Source organism: Battus philenor, unplaced genomic scaffold (genome assembly GCF_028537555.1).
Source record: "Battus philenor isolate CCGP_79_NKW_IND1 unplaced genomic scaffold, ilBatPhil1.0.hap1 SCAF_14, whole genome shotgun sequence".
Classification (NCBI taxonomy): domain Eukaryota; kingdom Metazoa; phylum Arthropoda; class Insecta; order Lepidoptera; family Papilionidae; genus Battus; species Battus philenor.
The window spans coordinates 737,967-760,777 of NW_027181676.1; the positions used below are offsets into that span (position 1 = coordinate 737,967).

Sequence of the window (22,811 nt, forward strand, 5' to 3'; positions counted from 1 at the left end):
ACTGTAAAAGAGCAAAACATCCAAAAGGGAAGTTGTTAAACTACCGCCAGTCGGAGTTTACGAGGCGTAAGTGGTTTCCCAGAATAATAAAGCGGAGCTCACGACATCTGCGAAGTGGACGGTGGCGGTGGTGTCGAGCGGACTAAAATAAGCAAACACATCCGCACTCACCCTCGTAATTGACTTGGCCGTCGCCGTCGATGTCCGCCTCGCGGATCATCTCGTCCACCTCCTCGTCCGTGAGCTTCTCGCCCAGGTTGGTCATGACGTGGCGGAGCTCCGCGGCGGATATGAATCCGTTGCCGTCCTTGTCAAAGACGCGGAACGCCTCGCGGATCTCCTCCTCGCTGTCGGTGTCCTTCATCTTGCGCGCCATCATCGTGAGGAACTCTGGGAAGTCTATCGTGCCGTTTCCTGAAATTATAGAAACAGCGTGGTGTTAAAAAAATGACATGTATTAATATTTTCTTAAACTAAACATCAAGTAACGTTCTTTTATTAAATGTGGGTAGGAAGTATTAAAACGATTTTATTGAACTACCTTCATTCGGTTTTCCTTATATTTAATTGCGCTGACCCCTATGTTAAGCTGCACGACTTCAAGGTTTAGTATATTTTGTAAATAATAAACTCAATATATTAAAGTACGCTGCGATTTGCATGTTGGACAAATGACGTCATCGCGCCGCGCTAGACTACAATAGGGAAGGTTTAAAACTAAATAACGTTTCACATAAACACGAAACATATCACTTTCGTGAGAATTCGCAGGTGCGGCCGATATTGCTTTCGGGAATAACGAGCTTCATCAAAAGAAACGGCTTGTTTACGCACCCGCCTTCAAAGAGGCGGCCGATGACTTTGAAGGTGCGGGGAATTTACAGTAGCGTCGTTACGGGGCCCGAAGCCGTCCATTGTTCAGGCGGATCTGCTGCTTTTATTTACTGTACCATCGATGATGTTAGATAATGATATCATGCTTTCGGTACCTAGTCGTACATTTGGCGGGCAGGCGCGGTCGCGTCCGTGTTTTGACAACTGCCCCGCACAAGTGCACAGTGTTTGTATCGCATACTTGTACGGTTTGTTTATAAAACATGAAACAATAACAATGAAACAGTTTATGTAATTTCAAGAGCTCAAGGCGCATGCGCGGCGCGTTTCAAGGTTTACATTTCGTATGCACGTTTTCTCTAATGGCGGATGCGGATAGTATGCACAGCCAAGCGTGCAAAACCGCCATTAAAATATAAATTACGCTGGGTTTTCGATACGAATTAAGAGGAAACGTTATCGGGCTAAGTGCTCTCGTTGGACTTTGATGTGAATTTAAAGTAATTTATTTGACATATCTGGCTAATATGTATCAAAAGAAGTAGACTATCAAACTTAGCTTGAGAGAATTCCAAATTTGGGAGTTTTAATTACGATGTTATTATCAATTTTACAGGTTGAGTGGTCATAAGTGTAAACGTTTTAAAGGGTGTGTGTTGTTGCCCATTGACAGTAAAAGGCTAATACACCTTTCGGTTTAGCTTTTGACCAATCACCGTGTAAAGTCCACAGCGTCGATTATAAAATAATGTATCGTTAACACACATGCCTCACATCGACTCTTTCAATAATATATACTATGTGCAAATTCTGAAAAGATGTCCATTATTCAATCAATTTCTTTATACTCTGAAACACTGTGATTTATTACACGTTTGGAGAAAAGTGAAAAAGCCAATATATAAACTAGTATTAGATTGTGCTTCTCTTATGACTTCTCGCAACTTGAAATATTCACGAGCTGTCAATATGAGAATCTTCCCACAATAAACGCAGTCTGTTTTTTGCGCTTACTTTGATGTACGTCTTTAATATATACAATCAAAGGTGCACAATCAAAACAACAACGTTTTTAGTCCAGTTCGTTATTACTTTTTAGTCACATAGCACTTAGACTGTGACTTGATTGGGAGATTTTAACTGACTACGATAGACAAAATCTCTGAAACGGATGCATATAAAATATTTTCAGCTGTCTTTAAAATGTTTCATAAAACAAATTAACAATTTTACGACGACAGCGTAGGATTATTTGTTTTGAACAATTGCATTAATAGGCAACGTGCCGTCGTCCGTCAATGGACGCATCTGGAATGTTGATAATATTGTTGCAAGTTTAGTCGCAATGGAATAAATAATGAACGTAACGTACGGCGACGTGAAATCGATTCGCGCTGCGCGAGCGCGCGCCTGCGTTTAGTCAGCCTAACGTATTGTTCAAGAGCACGGCCGGAACTCTGCACAATTTATTGGAATTAGTTTTAAATAAACATGGCCACCACATATATCACCCATTTTAAACTTATTATTTATGCTATAAGGTAAACGTGCACCAATAGATGATTTATGTTTGGTACATTATTGATAATCTATAAAAAAATCTTGTGTTTGTTGTCTCTCACGGTCGAATTAAACTAAACTGTGATGTGTGCACGCTAAAATAAGTTAATCTTAGCGGTACGCGGGGCCGAATCGGACTCGTGATCGAACGCAGCGAGGTAGCTGGTTACCCTAAACGCCCTTAGCAAATTTGATATCTGCTCCCACAAATGGTAGTCTAAATAATACCATGCCCGCTGCAAATTTGAATAATTGTTACAATTAACCTTTTTACACATAACATATTCCATTCAACTTTAACTACACTCTATTTGCTTTCGCTTCCAATTCACGTTAAGAGAATGGTTCCTTCCTTTCAGCCGACGGACATGCTTACAGCGAGGCATAAGGCTCTCCCAAAGATGGTCACAATGACCGTTCATGATCGGACTTCTCGCGACCTTGACTATGTCCTCTGTCCACTTTGTGAAGAGCCTAACAAATGGGTAGTCATCGTTATTCATTTTTTAAAAGGCATACATTTTCTTAAAGGCTCAATTCACCTGGCCAATATGAACATGGTTTTCTTAACGAATAAATCAAGGAACGAATTTCATAACCTTTTAGGCTGAGTGTCGTAGTGACTCGAGTTACTGAAGATTAAAAACAAACAACGACAATAATTAAGCACTTTGCCATTCAATTATTATACGTACCCACACTATACTGTACCAACACCGGGTAGAACACGAAACCTGGTAGAAGCGTTCGCGAGTGCGTTAAAATTTAATAACCGCCTGTAAACGCCTCGTGCGAGAGCACACCGAGGCGACAGTTCCGAATCATTACCTCTGACATGCAGCGGGGGCGACAATGGGAGTGAACAGTCGTGAACAAGAAATGTATTATTCTAGCGAAGTAAACATACCAATATAAATCTGTACGCCCAGGCAAAACACATTTGGGACTTTTTATTGAGACGCGTTTCACGAGAATGATTTGATTTGTAAATAATATAGTAAGACAAGGCGTTTTAAAAATATATATTGTTTACTATCTGTTACTGTAGACATTTTCAACCATCCTGTATAAAGTGTCAATCACTCAGAAAATCTACTGGAATGCGTCAGGTCAATTACCTAAGGCAGAAGTCTACAGAAACAGGTAGCAAAAAATAATCAATTTTATTATATCGTCTTCTTTTATTTTCAGCCACTAGACGCCAATTGGCAGACGAGTTGGCGATCGCAGCGTGGTGGTTATTGTACGCTAAAGACACTACTGCCCATCATTTGGAACCTAGTCTGTGAGCAGTAGCAATCCTATATAATTAATGAATAAAGTATTAATTATGTAAGATTGTCTCTCCCGGGAATCAAACCAGTGATCTATAATCGCAAGTCCTCAGTCCTCCACCGCTGGTCAATGTCGGGGACAGGGACATCAATTGACAGCATGTGATATACATTTAAAAGTTGTTACACCTACAGCTTATCACTAAAGTAAACAACACAGGGCTCTCCCTTACAATGCGGAAAGATTTATTGCGTCATTAATAATTCAGCGGCGGCCTCATTTAGGGAATTTATTTCCGAGCCTCGGATATTTCCAACGCACAAAATTTGACATTTAGGCCCTCGCCAAGGTCAGCTGTCTGTCTTATTTACACAATCTCTTTGTTTATTTAACTCGGACTAGTTGTACATCAACAGTTTGTAACACGTATATACATTTGTAAACATTAGATGTAAATATATATACACATATGCTTAATAAGTAATATAACTAGCTACAAATAGGAGATTAAGAAACCATCTAATGTCTTGTCAAGTTCTTCGCTATAGAATTAACATTCCGAACCTGACAGAAGCGTATAGTGAAAATTGGAACCAATGAGACTTTATATTTAAATTGTTGAAGGTGCTAAGAAAAGCCTACTCTAAAAAATAAACATTTCCTTCACTGCAATATTTTTAAGTTAACGATCTTATTCTAGCGGAAATAGCAAGACAGATACAAGAAAAGCGCATCTGCTGCGATTTATTGCCTAAGATTTGACGTGTTTTACAAACAACGTTTGAAAAATTTGATTTCCTGATTTACGGGTGCCTCAAAAATACATTCGGCACCTAACTATACAATCGAGGTACACGGGTGTATATCTATCAATAGTTTTGGGTCCTTAAAAACTTTTAAATTGTTACATTATTTTTATTTATTGAATCCGTATTCCTTAGGCATTAGCGTCTGTCTTTGTTTTTAAAATTACATCTATTTCCGATTTTTTATAACGTTTTTGTATGTCATAGTATCAACAGTCTTAAGCTTTTTCTAACTTAAATCATAAACTATTTAAACCTAAAATGGAGTCAACTAATCTTTTTTAAATCATTGATGTCTTGTTGATTTTTAATGACGCTTTAACAATGTCCAGTTTTTAACCCTTAATAACCCAGAGTTTCAATTTTGATACTAATCTTTTAAACTGTATGTTTACATTACTATTAGTTTTTTTTATAGGTTCGCTGTACAAATTTTACTGTTGTATAATATTCTAACGAAATTTAAAAAAAATCGCTTTTTTCCCTTCATCTAGACCCTCAAGCAAACGTAACAACAACACAGTAATATTTAAAAAAAAAATTTGTAAATCAGGCTATTAAGAATTAACAATACTCGTTTCTTGCGACTACTTCTATCACTACGCCACATCGCCATCCTTAGGTTTTACACCATTAAATGAATTGTTTGGTGTAATTTAGCTGTACATTCTAAAATGCAGTCGGTGGGATACTGTTAAACTGGCTACTTTTCATCGGTGCTGCAAGCTTATCCGGAGAAATTAAACAGCTAACATTACTGTGGTAATATAATATACATATAATCCAAAATATACTATGATAATAATAATAATATTAATATTAGTTTTTCATAAGTGTAAGCGCTGGGAGAACACTCGCGAAAGAAACTACAACTTATTACATTAATATTGGAAATCATGCCTAGTACGTGAGATCGTGAGTACACAGCAGTCCTCTTCAACAAAAGACGGCGTGACGACGGTGTTACAGAGAACGATGGTTCGGAGCACGGTGCGTGGGAGAACGTAATACATGTTGATAGGGGTGAACGGCCCGCGGCAACGGTTGCAAAAATAAGTACGCGGGTTAAGTTCGGCGGATCTAATTGCGGGGCAACCTTTCGTCGCCCGGCGGCTATATATAGGCGCGCGCCCCACTTGCATTCCGATTCAAATCCGACAACTGTAGCTGGTGCCGTGTACTAAACAATCCCAGCTGGGACACGTCTAAACTGCATTGTTTTAAAACTGACACAAGTTGGCAACGATCGTAACCCAGAAGTAAAGCTACAACATGTGTTTAGCGGATGAAACTGAAATGACCTGAGCACGTTGGTGAGGAAGCTGTTTTTCTTTATTTATTTACAATAGAGTATTTACGATTTACACGACCTTAACGCAACGGCAGCCACCATGTCACTGATGGCGTTCGAAATTCGAACGCCCTAGAATGATTTTAAATAAATGTATAGGGGTCCTAGTGGCCAGCGGCGAAAGAGCGCTACAAGCACATCGCCTGACACGGCTGCACTCGGCTGTTTACAATCCAAAACAGTTAAAAGAAAACCCAAAACCCTGTCAGCTCATCACCAAAAAAGAAACTAATATAGAACGTTTTAAATTTTGCATGGTTTTAAAACATATAATGTAAAATGTTATACGAGTGTTTTTAGTTTTAGTACCACAAAATTTCACAGTTTTAGTAGTCAAACTCAACGCAATGATTTTGTTTGTATATTTTGGTTCTACCGCTACCATGTAATATTGACTTATTTAATAAGACTTAAGAAAATTGTAAAAGTAAAACAAGGAATCAGGTGACGAAAGAAAAGAATCGGAAAATGAAATGAAAGGGTAAGGACATACGAAATGTGGGAAGTAAGAAAAAGAATGAAATAAAATGAATGGATGTACAATGCGGAAATAAAATGAGCTGTGTAAAAATTATTAAAAGAAAATATATGACCCTGTCCTTCCACAAGATAGGGGAACGAGAGACCCTAATAAGCAAGGGCCATTAAAAATGTTATAATTTTGTAGATTTCTGAGAAAACAATAAAGTTCAATTTAATATGTTTTTTAAACAAAAAAACATGATTCTATCCGATTTCTAATTCACTCTGCCTGCCCAATGCCTCTATCTTTAAAACCAGCTGGGTTATTTTCCATCGCATTGGACTCTCTTCGCATTCTTTCATATTTAATTTTCTTCGTAACGTACTGCTGCTAGCTATTACAGCTCCCTTGATTTATAAAAACTACAACAAAAGAGTATTTTGCTGTAACTCAGCATTCGGTCGCATTAAGACGGAGGGTAAATGGCTTCGCGTTTTTATGGGCGACGATAAATCATATCGCAACAAAGGCCTATTCAAAGTCTGGGTGTAACACGCCATTACGCCGTCGTCGCCTTGAACCCGTATCGTTTGCGCGTAGTTTTTATGTCTGCGAACTGCGCGGACTTTGAGAGAAATAACTTGAATCGAGCTGTGATTCTATAATTTAATTTTTAACTGAAACACTGCACCGTGGACATTCTCAGTTTTGATAACGCGTAATAGATAGACAAGAGAAGAGATTTTGATTAGAGACAGTTCTCTTACTGCTACTCCAATGGTATTTGCAGATTCAGCGAGTTCGAGACGGCAAGAGAGAGGACACCTAGCCGAAGCACTCTTTTAAGGAAACGAAGCTCATGGGCTCTCCGGGAAGTCCTGGCAGGAATATACCGGAACTCATTTTTGAGGTATTTAAATAAAATATCGTTTTGTTTCAAAATGTCTTTTTGTTACTAACCACAAATGATTATTTACCTTTTGTAAATATTCAAATTCAATATACATTTTACATACGTTAATTTTGTTAATAAATATGATTTCTATATCATAAAAAACTTTTTCGGATACCCTTTAAATACGTATTTAATTGTGGTTAGCGAAAAATTTCAGTTTGAACAACGGCTCAGACCATCGAGAACATTGCCTCGCATATAGCTATTCGTTAAAGTTCACTTTGAAATCACTCACAGCTAATGTTTACAATCGCATCAACTAGTTTGTAAACCGGTTTTCCAAATGTGACATGTGAGGCTTTAAAAAGTTCGAATTGAGTCAAAGCTTTTTTTGATATTGAGTCGCTCGTGAAGCGGGCAGGCGCGACATAGAACCTACAGGAGCCAACAAATAAAGGATATAATCAATGTAATTTATATATATATATATATAAAAGTGAAATAAACTGTAATAATTTTAAAAGTAACCTAAAACTATACTTAGGGGTAATAATGAAACAAAGTAATATTAATATTAAACTAAGGCAGATAAATGTAAAGCAAAAGCAATATATATATATATAATTGTAGGATCCTTGAAGCGATAATAAATTATTTAAGTAGTCCCCTGCTACGCTATCGTGTGTGTGGGGGGCGGCGCGAGAGGTCCCTAAAAACGGGGGCCATATAAAGATAAAAAAAAAATAATTTACTGATATTATGGAAACTGCAAAATTTAAATTTGTCTTTTTTTATAATACCATATATAATTTAAATTCGACTTAATAGTTTCTATTGTGTATTTAGATTTCGTGTCGCACTGTATATCGTATTGGCTAATAAATAACCAATCAATCCAATATATCCTTTCCATTGTTGAACTCAAAACGCAGCCGTGTGCACGGAGAGACCTTGGGACGCAGAGGTCAACGACCGGAGCGCGCGAATGCTGTGCATGTCTTGGTGCTGCGGTCTCCGCGGTCAAACTGTATGCACCGTGTTACATTGCACACACACAGGCCAACGCTTTCGACTTTCCAAGTAACGGGCGCAGTGTTAGTTCACCGCGCACGTTTCCCGAGCGGCGACTACTTTTCCTTGTAACACGAGGACCTGTTAGTTACTTATAACTAATGGTCACAAATGATACATAACAATTTCTAGCCTGAATAACGAAAATATTTAAAATAAAATTATTTGTGATTTTTTTTGAGAAATGCTGTACATCAGTTTTTCCCAACCTTATTTGTCATGCCCCACCTTAACCTTTATAAAATTCTTGCGTCACCATATGTAATTTTTATGTCACATTCATTTTTATGTTAAACAGATCGAAAAACTCTCAATTTAATAAAATACTATGAAGGCCTGACTCCTCGAGCTTGGCTACTTGGAAACGGGTTTAAACCTCTTAGACAAGGCGCACTCTGCCCTCTGCCACCTTATATCAAAATCTGTAAATGTCATTTGGGCACCAGTGAGAGTCCATTCAAAAAAATTCAAATTGTCCCCAGTTGGGCGTGGTTCCCACGCTGTGAAACACACTGGTTTGACAATACACTTTCGTGTAATGCCTTTCAATAATCGTTCATAGAAAAACAGAAGGCTTCGACCAATGAAAAGTGTAAGCCTTCTTCCAGTATTGGCCTTGCCTGTGACGTCTCGCGACCACAACTATGTGGTCGGTGTACCTAGAGGGTGACCAACTCACGCCGCGCCCACCGGCTCGTGGTCGCCACACGTGAATATTCTAGGCTAGGCAGGCATTCGCCTGGCAATCGCGTAGTGAGTCAGCGCCGAGGAAGGCCGGTTAATTATCACGGCGCGTGGGCCTCGGCGTGAGATCATCCGGGTAATCGCAGCTTGCAGACCGTTTACAATTAAACTAATGTACATTTGCTTGTATATATATACTAGCTGATCCCCTGCAAACGTTGTTTTGCCATGTATGTTATTTCTAGGAAACATTATAAAACAAAAATAAGGGTTGATCGTAGAGGGATGAAAATTGAGGGTTATTCGTTTTTGTATGCTGTATCTGTCAATTGAGAGGTGGAACGTTTTCCCCCGTTTGCAGTTTTGCTCCAATAACTAATCATCCTGTATATCGACCATTAGGAAACATGAACGTTAACCAAGTACTTTCTCTGTCGACAGAGCCCTGAAGCCTTAGTACTGTGATGTTCTATTGTGCGATATTACATTTGCAGTGTATAAATGAAGTCACTCATGGTTATAATGTTTAAAGTTTTTTTTCTAACTGTGCGTCGTAACTCGTCACTACTTAAAGTCGTGACCGTTTTCGTTTACCGTTGCGTTTTTGTCGCTCATATGTTTCACCTGTGGCGACATAGTGGCCCACTATAAAACATAACTTCCATATAGTCATTCTGACATTTCTGATATATATGTTCATTCACAGACATTGACACTACACAGACTTTGCCTCTGCTAGGACAACGTACGCTTGTGACTGTATTATTAAAACATTGGAGTCGAAACAAACGCGGAGATTTTATTCCTTATCACCTCCCAAAAACCATCAGTGCCGCGGCGTGTATTACATATCTGAACATGGCTAGGATCAGCCGCCACGTGGTCGACGTCTATCTTTGTTTCCATCATTTAAAATGTCAATGCAATTCCTTCAACTAACAAGTCGAAGTGGGAAGCCAGAATATGCCTCAGAGACATTTTTTTAAGTATTTCCAGGTAAAGCCGATAAAAGAGAGCCCCCGCCACCTTGGACATAATCAGATAGTCGTCGTGAAGCCACACAGCGGCGAGGTCGCGTGACGCACTACAAGCGCATTCCGATGACGCAGTCAGCAAACGCTTTTCGCGGACGCTAAATAGCGTTATAACGTTATAATTCGTTAAAACGAAACTTCCCGTCGCGCTAACGAGCGCGCGCAACTGTGCTAATTTGTGTTCGCGCTTCCGACAAAAATAACAACATTTTCCTTGTAGTATTAAAAATAATAAATACATTTAAAAACTTTTAAGTTAAACGGTATTTTGATACCCATATTGTGGTGGTCGTGGAAAAATATGTACCTAGTCCGCCATATTGGAACGGCGTCCATCTTGAATTTTAAATTTTGACATAATCATCAAGTTTTACTAGTGTAGCCCTTTCATTTGATACCCATATTGAGGGGATTAAGAAAAAAATTTGTATCGGCGGCCATATTAGATTTATAATGTTATTGATTTTATTATATTGTATTGTCATCTAAATTAAATGTGTGTACCAAATTTCAGATCAATCTGACAACGGGAAGGTGCTTAAATTTTAATTTCCAATTTTGATTCAAATAAATTCCGTACGGGTCGAACTAAATAAAACCGTTTAATAATCCAATCATTTGTAACCGACATGCAGGTTCACCTAACGTATTTTAAGTTTGAAATATATGGAGGCGGCTTCAATAAGTTACAAACAGAATAATCCGGAAGGAAAAATTGCGTTTTGATGTCCAATAAATATAAATTAAACATACAGGTATTAGAATGTATCTGCATTTACGAACAGTAATATCTGGCTTGTCGTCTCAAGTGCCACAAAACATCTTGTCACAAATAACTAACCCATTGGTTTAGGTATAAATTGTTTACGAATATCTTATTGTATGCCAACTGCTGTTTTAGTAATATTATAGATAGCATGTCACCTGACCAGACAGACGGAATCCTGTTTTAACTATGAATAATTAATTCCTAATCACCGTGATCTGTTTGTTAAATGCGTAGTTTTACCATTCATTACATGTTGTATTTATAAATACATATATATAATATATTTAGACATTTAAATATATTATGGTATAAGGTGTTATTTTAACTTTTATATTAACTTGTTTCAACTACCTTCATTAATTTATCTCTGCACGGCGCAACGCTTAATTGGTAGAGAAAGCCTTCGACATTAAGTTCGCCATTATACATAAATTGTGTTTTAAATAAATAAATAAATAGCCTAAAAAAGTCGAAATTGAAATTTTTAATGAAAACCTTAGGTATTTGGTTAACGAAACTGCTAAAGTTAGTTAACAAGCAAGTAAGTGACAAGGGAAAGTATTAATAGGTAAAAGTTAGTAGGGTTAATTTTTATATAAATATAATAATAATGTTAACAAACCTCATATATACACAACAAAAGAAGAAAATTAAACGTAAAACTCCGTCATTAATAACTTCAATTCACCCAGATTACATTAAATCTAGCTATATAAACGCTGCAACTAAAAATAGCTACGTTCATTTAAATTTAATTAGTGTTATTATTGTGTGCGCAATTAACAATATTTAGCAGTTTGGTAAATGTAAATTAAATAAACGTTCACGACAATAAAACAATGACAAATATAAAGCACACGTAACCCGTGGACACCAGTCAACAAATCCTATCACCCTCGCAAATAAGCGAACGGGAAAAATGTGTTTACATTGCAAACGATTCGCACGGCTTGCCAAAACGAAACGCCGATAGCGGTAGCGTTGCAGCGATACAAAAATATATATATGTAGAAATGTTAAAATAGCAACAAAACCAATTAGCATTTTGTCGTTAGATTAATAGCATTCAGTTGAAGAATGCTATTATAAGGAGAGCTCAACATAGGACCGTAAATTTTTCAAGTTTGTAGCGCGCTGTCTTCACATTAAATCAAACTCTACCGGCAGTCTCATGCCGAATATAATTGAATGTAGCCATGTTCGCTTTTAAGACTTTTCTTTTCAGTTCATAAGTCTTCGCCAAACTTCGACTTCACGCAACCTTGATTATGTCGTGGGTCCAGCTAGTGGAAGGGTCTACCCACGCCACGTCCATCAGTTTATGGTCGCTATTCAAGAACCTTTTAGACATTAGGACGAGCTATTCTTCGAGCCAGGTCGATGATCTAGGTTTTTCTGCGGATCTCCAAATCGATCTTTACTGGCAGTCTCATGCCGGATACAATTGAATGTAGCCATGTTCGCTTCTTACATTTTTCCTTTCAGGTCATAAGTCTTCCCCAAACATCGCCACGAAGACTCGTATCTAGACTCGACTTCTTGTAACCTTGATTATGTCGTCGGTCCAGCTAGTGGAAGGGTCTACCCACGCCACGTCTACCAGATCATGGTCGCTATTCAAGAACCTTTTAGATCCTTCAGGAAAGCTATTCTTCGAGCTACGACGGTGATCTTGGTTCTTCTGCGGATCTCCGAGCATAGCATTGTCCATTACTCTCTGGGTAACCTTGAACCTGAGGCCTGTCGTATTTGACATGTCATCACCGACAGCACATATTGGACAATCTTCAAACATTGCGGTATTTTGGACAAGAGGTTTCTGAACTTTCCAAACGCTGCCCTATCCGAGTTGGATTCAAACGAACTCTTGCCCTTCTATTTCCAATAGCAAGCAAAATAAGCAATAAGACCGTCATTAGTACGTTTTTTCTTAGATGAATGTATTTATTTATCTGACGTGTACAATTAGAGAGTATTGAATTGTTTAAACTTTTATTTTATTTAAAAGGCTGAAATCGTGATGATGAAACTCAAAACGTAACGCGTCAACTGATTGTAGTTTTAGTAGATGATAAATCAAGCCATACACGGTTACCTCGAACAAGAGCAAGTATAAACATCTTGCCTAGGTAAGAAAAGGACCAATATTCAGCTACTTCCGCACATGCAGTGGTAGTCGTGCAATGAAATGCACCGCCCGCCAGCCCGCTGGTAAATGCGTATGCGGCAAACAATGCGAATCACACAACCGCCACCACCAAATTACTCAACACGTGTTTCACACCTCCACGGGGCATCTTCAGGAGTTATGTTACACCGATTAGTACCAAACACAGAGCCACTCTGTCTGGCTAAATATTTGTCCTTTTCTTACTTAGGATGGACTTCCGCGAGGTAACGCCTGATTCCATTAAACATCTTGCCTAGTGCTATTGTAAATAAAATTATGTTCGATAAATGAGAGCCGATATAGAAATACATTGACACGGCGGCGGCGCCGCGCCGGGCCGGCTGGCGGTGCGCCAGCGCGTCATGTGCACTCGCCGCGTCCCGCTCCCCGGATACAACAACTCATTTATTTCCGCGCCGGCGCGGGGAAGTCGCGACACGAACGCACACTTGCAACTTTAACCCGCTCTTTCGATCTTTCCAACAGCTAGTCATTCACGTCAGCCGACAGATGTGCACTCCGAGACACGATATCCGGGGTCCAGTGACTTCCCGCTGCCTTGCCTGTGTCCTTTGTCTAACCAGAGGGAAGCACTCTACCCACGCACTATTAAATTTTATCGAACAGTCTCCGCATATTTCTTAATTTTTTCCCATTTAGCAAACTTTTTTGTAGTCTCCTTTACCGTAAATACCTCTTATTAAGAAAAAAATGTATTACAAAGAAACTAGTATAAGTAACACTTCAGTTACGAGGCACTTGCTTTTTCGTATATCATAACCATTATATAAAAATCTAACATTATTGCTTGTCGTATTACATGAAACAAAAATCTTACTATCAGAGATTCGGCCCTCTTGTGGGGAGCCTTGAACTTAGTCACTCCACGTAACGTTCAACGAAGCGATCTTAGATCTCGTCGGTCACCTAATCTGGTAAAATAGTAGTATGCAGTGACTTGAGCCGAAGCTACCCCGGGAGCCCCCGATCTTCGCTATGCGCCCTGCCACCTCAGACCCACGAAATCTGCAAATGTCATTTGGACAGCAGTGAGAGTTCGGTCATAGGCCTCCCTCAAAGATTCGACATTCGACGACAAGTCTTGCGCTGCCCGCTTTCAGCAACCTTAACTATATCGTCGATCCACATAGTGGGGGCCGCGTCTACCGGCTCGTGGTTCCACTTGAGAACCTTTCGGCACCAACAGCCATCGCTTCAAGCAATTCTTCAATTTCTTCAGCAATTCTTCGAACTCCTTTTATTTTTGATTCGATCTCGCAACAAAACCTCGAGCATAGCCCTCTAGGTGACCTTGTGCATTCTTATGAGGTAAGTAAGGCAACAACACGCATTGATCAAAGACCTTCGTCTTCAAAAATTGTGTTAGCATGTGAATTCACCGGAATAATTTTCGAAAGTGGTTACAAAAATATTTAGGAACATGATTGCTCGAAATAATTAAAATATGGCGACCGTATTGATGATACATCAACACCGGTGTGCAGCGGTTGGTTACAAGCGCGCCGACGACAGTTTCAAATCGCGGCGAGTTGGCAGCGGCCGGCTATATCGATCTCCCGGGCGTGCGAGCTGCGCCCCGATCGCAAATTACTCTGCACCTACAATATCTATAGACATCGGGCTCCGGATAGGGGGGCTGCTAAATCCGGCCGCGAGTCACCCGGGGAAAGGGCAGCCAGCGTGGACCGTCCCCCATCGCCGCCCCTCCAACCCACAAAACGGTCAACAAATTCTATAGTTCTATATATTTACTAGCTGATCCCGCAAACGTTGTTTTGTAAAAAAAATTTAAGTTTTTAATTAACAAATGTAAGATAAGGGTTGATCGTAGAGGGGTGAAAATTTAGGTTTATATGTATTTTTGTATGCTGTATCATAATAAAATAAAAACCAAAAAAATTGTCTAAAAAATTACAAATAAAATTTAGGGGTGGACCACCCTTATCACTTAGGGGTATGAAAAATAGATAGTAGCCGATTCTCAGACCTACTGAATACGCATATGAAATTTGGTAAAAATCGGTCAAGCCGTTTAGGAGGAGTTCAAGTTCGTACACCGTGACACGAGAATTTAATATATTAGATATATTTATACATTCACAGCGCAAAAACAGAACTGTTTTTTAATGAAGGATTCTTTAAGTTGTTTTCAGTTAAAATCGGCTAAAGCACACCCAGCTTCATTTTATGTTAAAGGATGTAATTTTACATGATAATTGCAAATAAACCCCAACTCACAAAACGCTCGTACACAAGTTTATATTTTCATATATATATTCATTTTAAGCACAAAAATAGAAAACCAAGTTTGTTTTTTAAAGTTTGCAACAGTTAAGTAAGCTCGTTTCAGATAAGAGCGGGTACGAACACACGTAATTTCATTTTATGTTAAAGAATGTCATTTTACACGATAATTGCAAATAGGTGCAAAAGCAAATAAATAAACTATACATTCTCTTTTAAGTTATTACATTTCCATTAATTTATATATATATATATAATATAAGGCATATTCATTATATATATATATATATATATATATATATAATATAAGGCATATTCATTATATATATATATATATATATATATATATATATAATGAATATGCCTTCTCTTTGGCCAGACAATAACTTAGAACGACTGACCGACTTTGTTCATCTTTTTTATTACTTTTCTAATACTTCGTACAAGGTTTTTATGGAAAAAAAATATTATTTCCATGGAATATCGAAAATAGAAGCGGAGATCACAGATGGACAGACACAGCTGGATGAAGGCGGGTCTTACAGAGTCTACGGGAAATCTATGGGCAGGTGGTCGTGTTTGGACATACTGTCGACATCCACCCTACGACTGAAATAACAGCTATGATCATCAAAAACATTTTCAATAAACATTAATTTAAATTATATTTTCTTTTATATTATATTTCCGCAATTAAATAAAATCCTATCGCATACAAATTTAATTTTTATTTATATCAAGTTTCATTTTTATGGTATAAATAACAACGAAAACCATCAACCAGGTGGTGCAGTAAATGACAAATAAAAGAGGAAACAAACATATTTGTTCGCCAATTAGGAGCAGGGCTAATATTGTAAAACCGCAAAACGAGGAAAAATGTTACAACAATTGCCGCACGGGACTACTGTCCTTGGGAATGTCCCGTATAAAATAAATAAAAGTGGAGGTCATCGATCATAGTGCCTACAGAAATATATACCAAGGATACGTGTTATATTCTATGACTTGGGTGGCCGAGGAGTTTTTGAAGGATAAATTTTGCCTTCAATTATTTTTTCGAGTTATTTACATTTTTGGAATTTATTTTATTAATTCGTATAATCCAAATAAATCAGTATTTGACTATAACCAAGCATCTTAAATATTTAATGGAATTGCTAGCAACCCTTCTCGAAAGATCGCCACTATGACCGGCCCTGCGCTGTCCGTATTCAGGGAGTCCCCGCGCGTCTACCTGCTCGTGGTCACCCACTCAAGAAGTTTACGCCCAATTTATTCACCAAGCCTGAAGACGTGGCGTGAGTAAGCTTCAACTAAGCGGGAACGGAAGGTGTTATCGGATGATATGATGGTGATGACTAGAGAATTAAAAAATGTATTTATAATGGTGTGATCAAAAAGTAGGATGAATTTGCTTACAACAAATAAATACTTTATTTATTCCAAATAAACTTTATTCCCATCCGATAAAATGCCTATATGCCAACGCTTTTTCTAGTTCTCGAAATAGTCTTTTTCCAGTATAGCCTACAAGACCTTCGATTCGGTTCATCTCCTCAGTAGTGTTAAAATGGCGTCCTCCGCATGGGCCTTTTGAGTTTGCTAAATAGCCAGAAGCCGCACGGAACCAAATATAATATTTGACGCCTTTGTTACTAAAAAAATAACCATTTTTCCATCAGTCGAGACTTGATACGTTTGAGATGCAAACCATTCTTTAAAATGGTTGAACCAAATGATATTACAACTTATGACAAACAGACATTTGGCAAATGTTACAGACAGTCTTATCATCCTAGGAAAAAAAAAATACTACCTAAGGCCTGGGAATATTAAATGACAGTTTCACCTATATTTTGATCGCAGCGAATTTTAAAAAAATGTCTCGGACTATCAAGAAGTTTTGTCACCCGTGCTTTATAAGGTTCGTCTAACTAGGTAATCGATTTCAATCACGCTCGACTATTTAAAATGAAAATCGAGTCTCCAGAGCCGTTATTGTTTTAAGACAATGGAACTTTTTTAGCAACATAGTGTTTCGAATTCAGCGAAGATAGCGCTGCAGTGAATTTTTTATCGTTTTTTTTTTTCAAAATAAATTACCAATGATAACGTTTTTTAGTTTTAATGGCATCCTTATATTTAAAGCTGTGGAGGTTCCAAAGGCATCTCGAGCTTAAAAAGATCGCCATGATGACAAATCTTGCGCTGTCTGCATCCAGTGACAATGTGACACTTGACGGAGAAGACTCATTATTTAATAAACGAATTTTTAAATGTGAGGAATCCTTAAATATTTAATGGAATCAGGCGTTACCGCGCGGAAGTCCATCCTAAGTAAGAAAAGGACCAATATTTAGCCACTTCCGCACATGCAGTGCCACTATGTGTCTGGCCAAACAAAGAGTGGCACTAATAGGTGTAACATAACTCCTGAAGATGCCCCCTGGAGGGGTGAAACAAGTGTAGAATGATTTGACGGTGGCAGTTGAGTAGTTCGCATTTTTTGCCGCATGCACATTTATCAGCGGGCTGGCGGGCGGTGCACTTTGTTGCACGACTACCACTGCATGTGCGGAAGTGGCTAAATATTGGTCCTTTTGTAACTGAGGAATCCTTGGCAATAATGTTACTTGATATATATATATATATATATATATATATATATATATCAAGCAACATATATATATATATATATATATCCGTGTAAAACTTTATTAAACGATGTTTGATAGATAAAGTTTCTTCCTGCTTCTTGTCCACAATTACATTTCTTTCATATGTTATTTCTAAAAGAGTTATAATGTATTGCAATTCAAAGCTCAGCATCTAATTGCACCTCGCACACCATTGACCAGCGCGCGTGGCGACGGGGCATTCGGTCGTTGTTTATTGAAACTGACGGGTCCGTCGCGGGCGGCCGAAGGAAATGCGTGTCAGCGATGCGATGACACGTAATTGGCGGACGTCGGGCTCCGGCCAACGGGTTACTTGAGAAGACCTCAACGTATAATATGTTCTTCAACTTGTATATTGTACACAGGGCGATTTGTAATTGATATACAAAAGTTTTAATGCAAATCAATGTTTTCACAAACAAAACTGAATACAATGTGATGCTATAGCAAGAAAAAGTGTTTATAAAATTTGTATTGCCACATAATTGAAATTAAAAATAATAATTGTGAAATATTTCACAGAGGCTTGCGTCCCACAGGCAGGTGGTGAATGGGTCGAAAGTGAACTAGACAAGGGTTTAACCCTTTCGTTTTAATATACAACTAAATGTTACACAGGAGCGCGTAAGAATTTATAAAGGATAAGTTGGTTGCATGGCACCAAAATGGTTAAATAATACTAATCTAGAAATTTTTTTTTGTTAAAAAATAAGATACTTTTAACCATTTAAGGCATTGTTTCCCAACGAACCCCAAACCCCACAGATGGGCAATTTAATTGTTAAGGGGGGCAACTCAAAAGTGGAATCGACGTGAGTTCAACACTTTAACTCAAATATATTACGAGGTGGACCGTAAAGAATTTTAGAAAGGCTTAACTGGGGCATGGCACAAAATAGTTGAAAAATACTACTTTAAAGCCTTTTTACAAATAACAGCCAAAACCCAGTATTGTATAAAAGTGATGAGATAAATTTAACAATGTGATAAGTGTTTTGAAAAGTAAAGTCGCTTCATTATTGGCGGCAAAATATTTGTAGTTATTGTTAGTATAGGTATAAATAATGACACACTGAAGGCACAAAGAGAGAGTTGCCGCTTGAACCGCCAGTCTTAGGATCTCATTTCTTGACCTGGGTCACATTGGCAGGTATTGGTAGATTCAATGGATGCCAGAAGTCATGTAACAAGACACTTATATTTCACGGGATTGGGAGGCCGCAGACTTTTTATTAACATTCTTTCTATTTAATGGAATCAGGCGTTATTTTGCTCAAGTCCATCCTAAGTAAGAAAACTACCACCGTTAAGTCACTCAGTGATTGACGGTGGTAGTTGTGTAATTCGCATTGTTTGCCGCATACGCATTTATCAGCGGGCTGGGCACTTTGTTGCACGACTACCGCTGCATGTGTGGAAGTGGCCAAATATTGGTCCTTTATTACTTAACATTCTTGAAAGGCGCTCGAGAGGGTCGATCCTTAATTTAGTCGATTGTTATTACTTGACTAACACAACTATCATTTCTAAAAGCGTCAGCGCTATTAGAGTTGGCGGAACAACATACAGCAAAACTTCTATCGCTAACACGTTTGGTGCCCAGCTACTGCTATCCGAGTAACTCGCCCGTTCATTTCGCTTAGGCCAGTCGAAACTCGGCGTCCGTGGATATTTTATATTTTAAACATATCAGTCATTCGTGTGTATCTATTGAAAACTTGAAGTGACATTCACGCGAAAAGGCGTGTGTGCTCTTGTTGTCGCATCATCCGGAACGTTAAGGCCGTAGCTAATACGATTACATGCTACATGGGCGGCAAGTTCCACCGTCGCATTCATGTCCTCCTAGTTTGGGGGTCACTGTCGCAACAGTCGGAAATTGAAACAACGCCCATGCTCCGTGGCGTCCATTGTTCCGCAAATAGTGCGAGAGGAGCACATCCGATCGTCCCGTCCCGCTCCGTGTGAACGACACGTTATCTGTGACATCAGCTTTTAAACTGACTTTCAAGTAAGCTATGGATTTCTACTGGTGGTCCTTACAGGAAGGTAAAAAGCTAAGTCTAACAGCATCATACTTGCAATTCCTTAACATAAACCATGAGAGGAATCTAAGATGATCAAATAATCTTTTACTTTTTACGGGCCCCGTTTTTGTGGACCTCCCGTGCTCCCCCTGCCACGTATAAGCAGAAACATTATTTAAAGTAACTTTGTCATTTCCTCACGAACTTTGATTTATTCCTCTGTTGTCCTTCCCATTCTTCCATTCCTTGTTGCAATAACCTACATCGCCTCCTTTGATTTTTATTTTTCAATTTTTTTATTTTGTATCCATTGTTATCGTTTACTGTGTTCCTCTTACAAATTAGACTTCGTTCACATTTCTCTTCTCCAACGCGTCCTACTTTAGAATCAACACAACTTCGAAATTATATAATCAACCTTTCTTGTTAAAGAAGAAGGTTCGAGACTAATTGGTAAATGAAATACCTTCACTTTCTCGTATATTATACTGTACATGTGTATATATCTTCATATTTAAACATAGGCATAGTATTTAATGTGTATATAAATAATATAATTTTTTTTTATATTTATACATCTGCTAATTGATTATAATTGCATCACTCCGGGTTGAATGGTAGACTGCGTGTAAGTCCAATATTCAAACTTTTTGTACAGAATAGAGTAAATGGCGTTAAATACAGAATGAACTTCACTTTATGACCATCAAATAAATGCCAGGTGATGAACGGATAAAATTTAACATTGGAACTTTTAACAGAACTCTTATTGATCTCTACTCTCCTTCGTAAGGTTTCATTATTGTATAGAAGAAGCAGGAAGAAACTCTACAACATTCTATAATAAAGTTTAACACAGATTCATACATATAGACTTTACCATATATAGCCTAAATGAAATCAAGACAATCAAGCGACATCGCTGCCAAGGATTCTTGTCATTTAAATATTAGTTTATTGAATAATAAGCTTTTTCCGTCAGTTTACTTTTATTATGAACACGACTCATATGTTTTTTTTTGACCCCCGCTATTGGAGGCCTCTCGTACCACTAATTAGTTGGGATCAGGGTCTTTGTTTACAAATAAGTTTTTCAGATTTTTCATCTTTATTCTCCACTCACTGTCACAATATCTTTTATTTTGTTCTTTCATTCCTTCTTGTTTTCATCGCCTTCCTTTCATCATCTTATTACTCTTAGGTGGCTAGGTACATTTTTTTTATTCTTTATTTTATTTTTTACATCTAATATGTAAAATTCTCGTGTCACGGTGTTCGAACTTGAACTCCTCTGAAACGGCTTGACTGATTTTTACCAAATTTAATATGCATATTCAGTAGGTCTGAGAATCGGCTACTATCTATTTTTCATACCCCTAAGTGATATGGATTGTTCACCCTTAAATTTTTTTTTTATTTTTTTTGACGAAATTTTTTGTTTTTATTTTTTTATGATACAAAAATACACACAACCCTAAATTTTCACCCCTCTACGACCAACCCTTATTTTTTATTTGTAAAAAAAATATTATTTTTTTTGCAAAACAACGTTTGCGGGATCAGCTAGTATTCTATAATTTTTATCACAATTTTCTTTGGGTTCATATGTTCATCATATGGTCATATGTTTCGCTGTGTCCACTTTTATCCTGTCATCTATTTCCTCTTCAGTTCAATTAGTTTTTCAGTTTCAATTCAATACTTGCTTGCGCATTACAAAGCGAACGGTATCGGAGCCGGTCGCACGCGTCAGGTAGGCACTGATTTGTTTGTCCTTACTCACTCACTCGACCTAAATCACACGTAATGGCGCATAAAACGACGCAACCTACACTAATGTTCACTACAGTATATGTACAGTAGTATATTATTTGTGCACACAGGATGATTGCTTATTAAAACTTCTGGCAGTACAGTCTGCGGGGAGAGATAGTAAACAATAATTGATTTGATGTGTTTAATTCTAATTTTGAAAACGATTTTTTCCTACTATATATTATTATAAAGTTATTTATGTGCACCGTACAAATCATCCTGTACATTATCAGCTCATTAACACTGATAGAGCATTCGCATTAAAAGCAGTGATTGATTGTTGTCAAGGTTTTTGATGGCAATCTTGATTTTCCAATTTATAATAAACACAAAACGCACGTCCGCAAAATCTGATGGGCTCGTTTCAACTGGTGAATGTGAACACGGTTTTCTGATTTCAGCAGTCGCTCACTGCAACGCAATCAGGTAATAATCACCACGATAACCTGTCTTGCTTGTCGTGACTTCGTAACCACGTCGATCCACCTGGTGGAGGCTACCTTCCAACCTTTCAGCCTTAATAACAATTTTTCGAGCCACGTTGGTGATTTCGGTTCTTCTTTCTATCTCATTTCTGGTTCAATCTCGCAGCGAAGCTCCAACATACCCCTCTTTTTTTAATTTACTAATTGACTAGTCTTAACCCCCTATATGTTAATATATACGCTATTTTTTAATTGACTCCGATTCAAAATTGACTAATATTAACCATGCTTCCTAAGTCTACTAAATATCGTTACTTATGTTTAGGCTGTAATTGAAATAAAAACATTTAAAAAACTTTTAAGTTAAACGGTTTTTTAATACCCATATTGTGGAGGTTGTGAAAAAATATGTACCTAGTCCGCCATATTGGAACGGCGTCCATCTTAGATTTATAATGTTATTGATTTTATTATATTGTATTGTCATCTAAATTAAATGTGTGTACCAAATTTCAGATCAATCTGACAACGGGAAGGTGCTTAAATTTCAATTTCTAATTTTGACCCAAATAAACAAATTCCGTACGGGTCGAACTAAATAAAACCGTTTAAAAAATTAAACAACAACTTGCGATTATTTATAACATATTATTTTTATATATGCATTTAAATTGCGATAATAAATT

The 22,811-nt window shown here is 37.8% G+C and overlaps 1 protein-coding gene across 2 annotated transcripts in view; it reads right to left on the bottom strand.

Moving 5' to 3' along the window:
• Positions 1 to 22,811, bottom strand: part of LOC137918473 (calmodulin) — a 42,081-nt gene that overhangs the window by 3,074 nt on the left and 16,196 nt on the right. For both annotated transcript variants that reach the window (XM_068761290.1, XM_068761289.1), the window contains exon 3: positions 172 to 414. In XM_068761290.1, the coding sequence (XP_068617391.1) occupies positions 172 to 414 (243 nt within the window). The remainder of the gene's footprint in view (positions 1 to 171; positions 415 to 22,811) is intronic.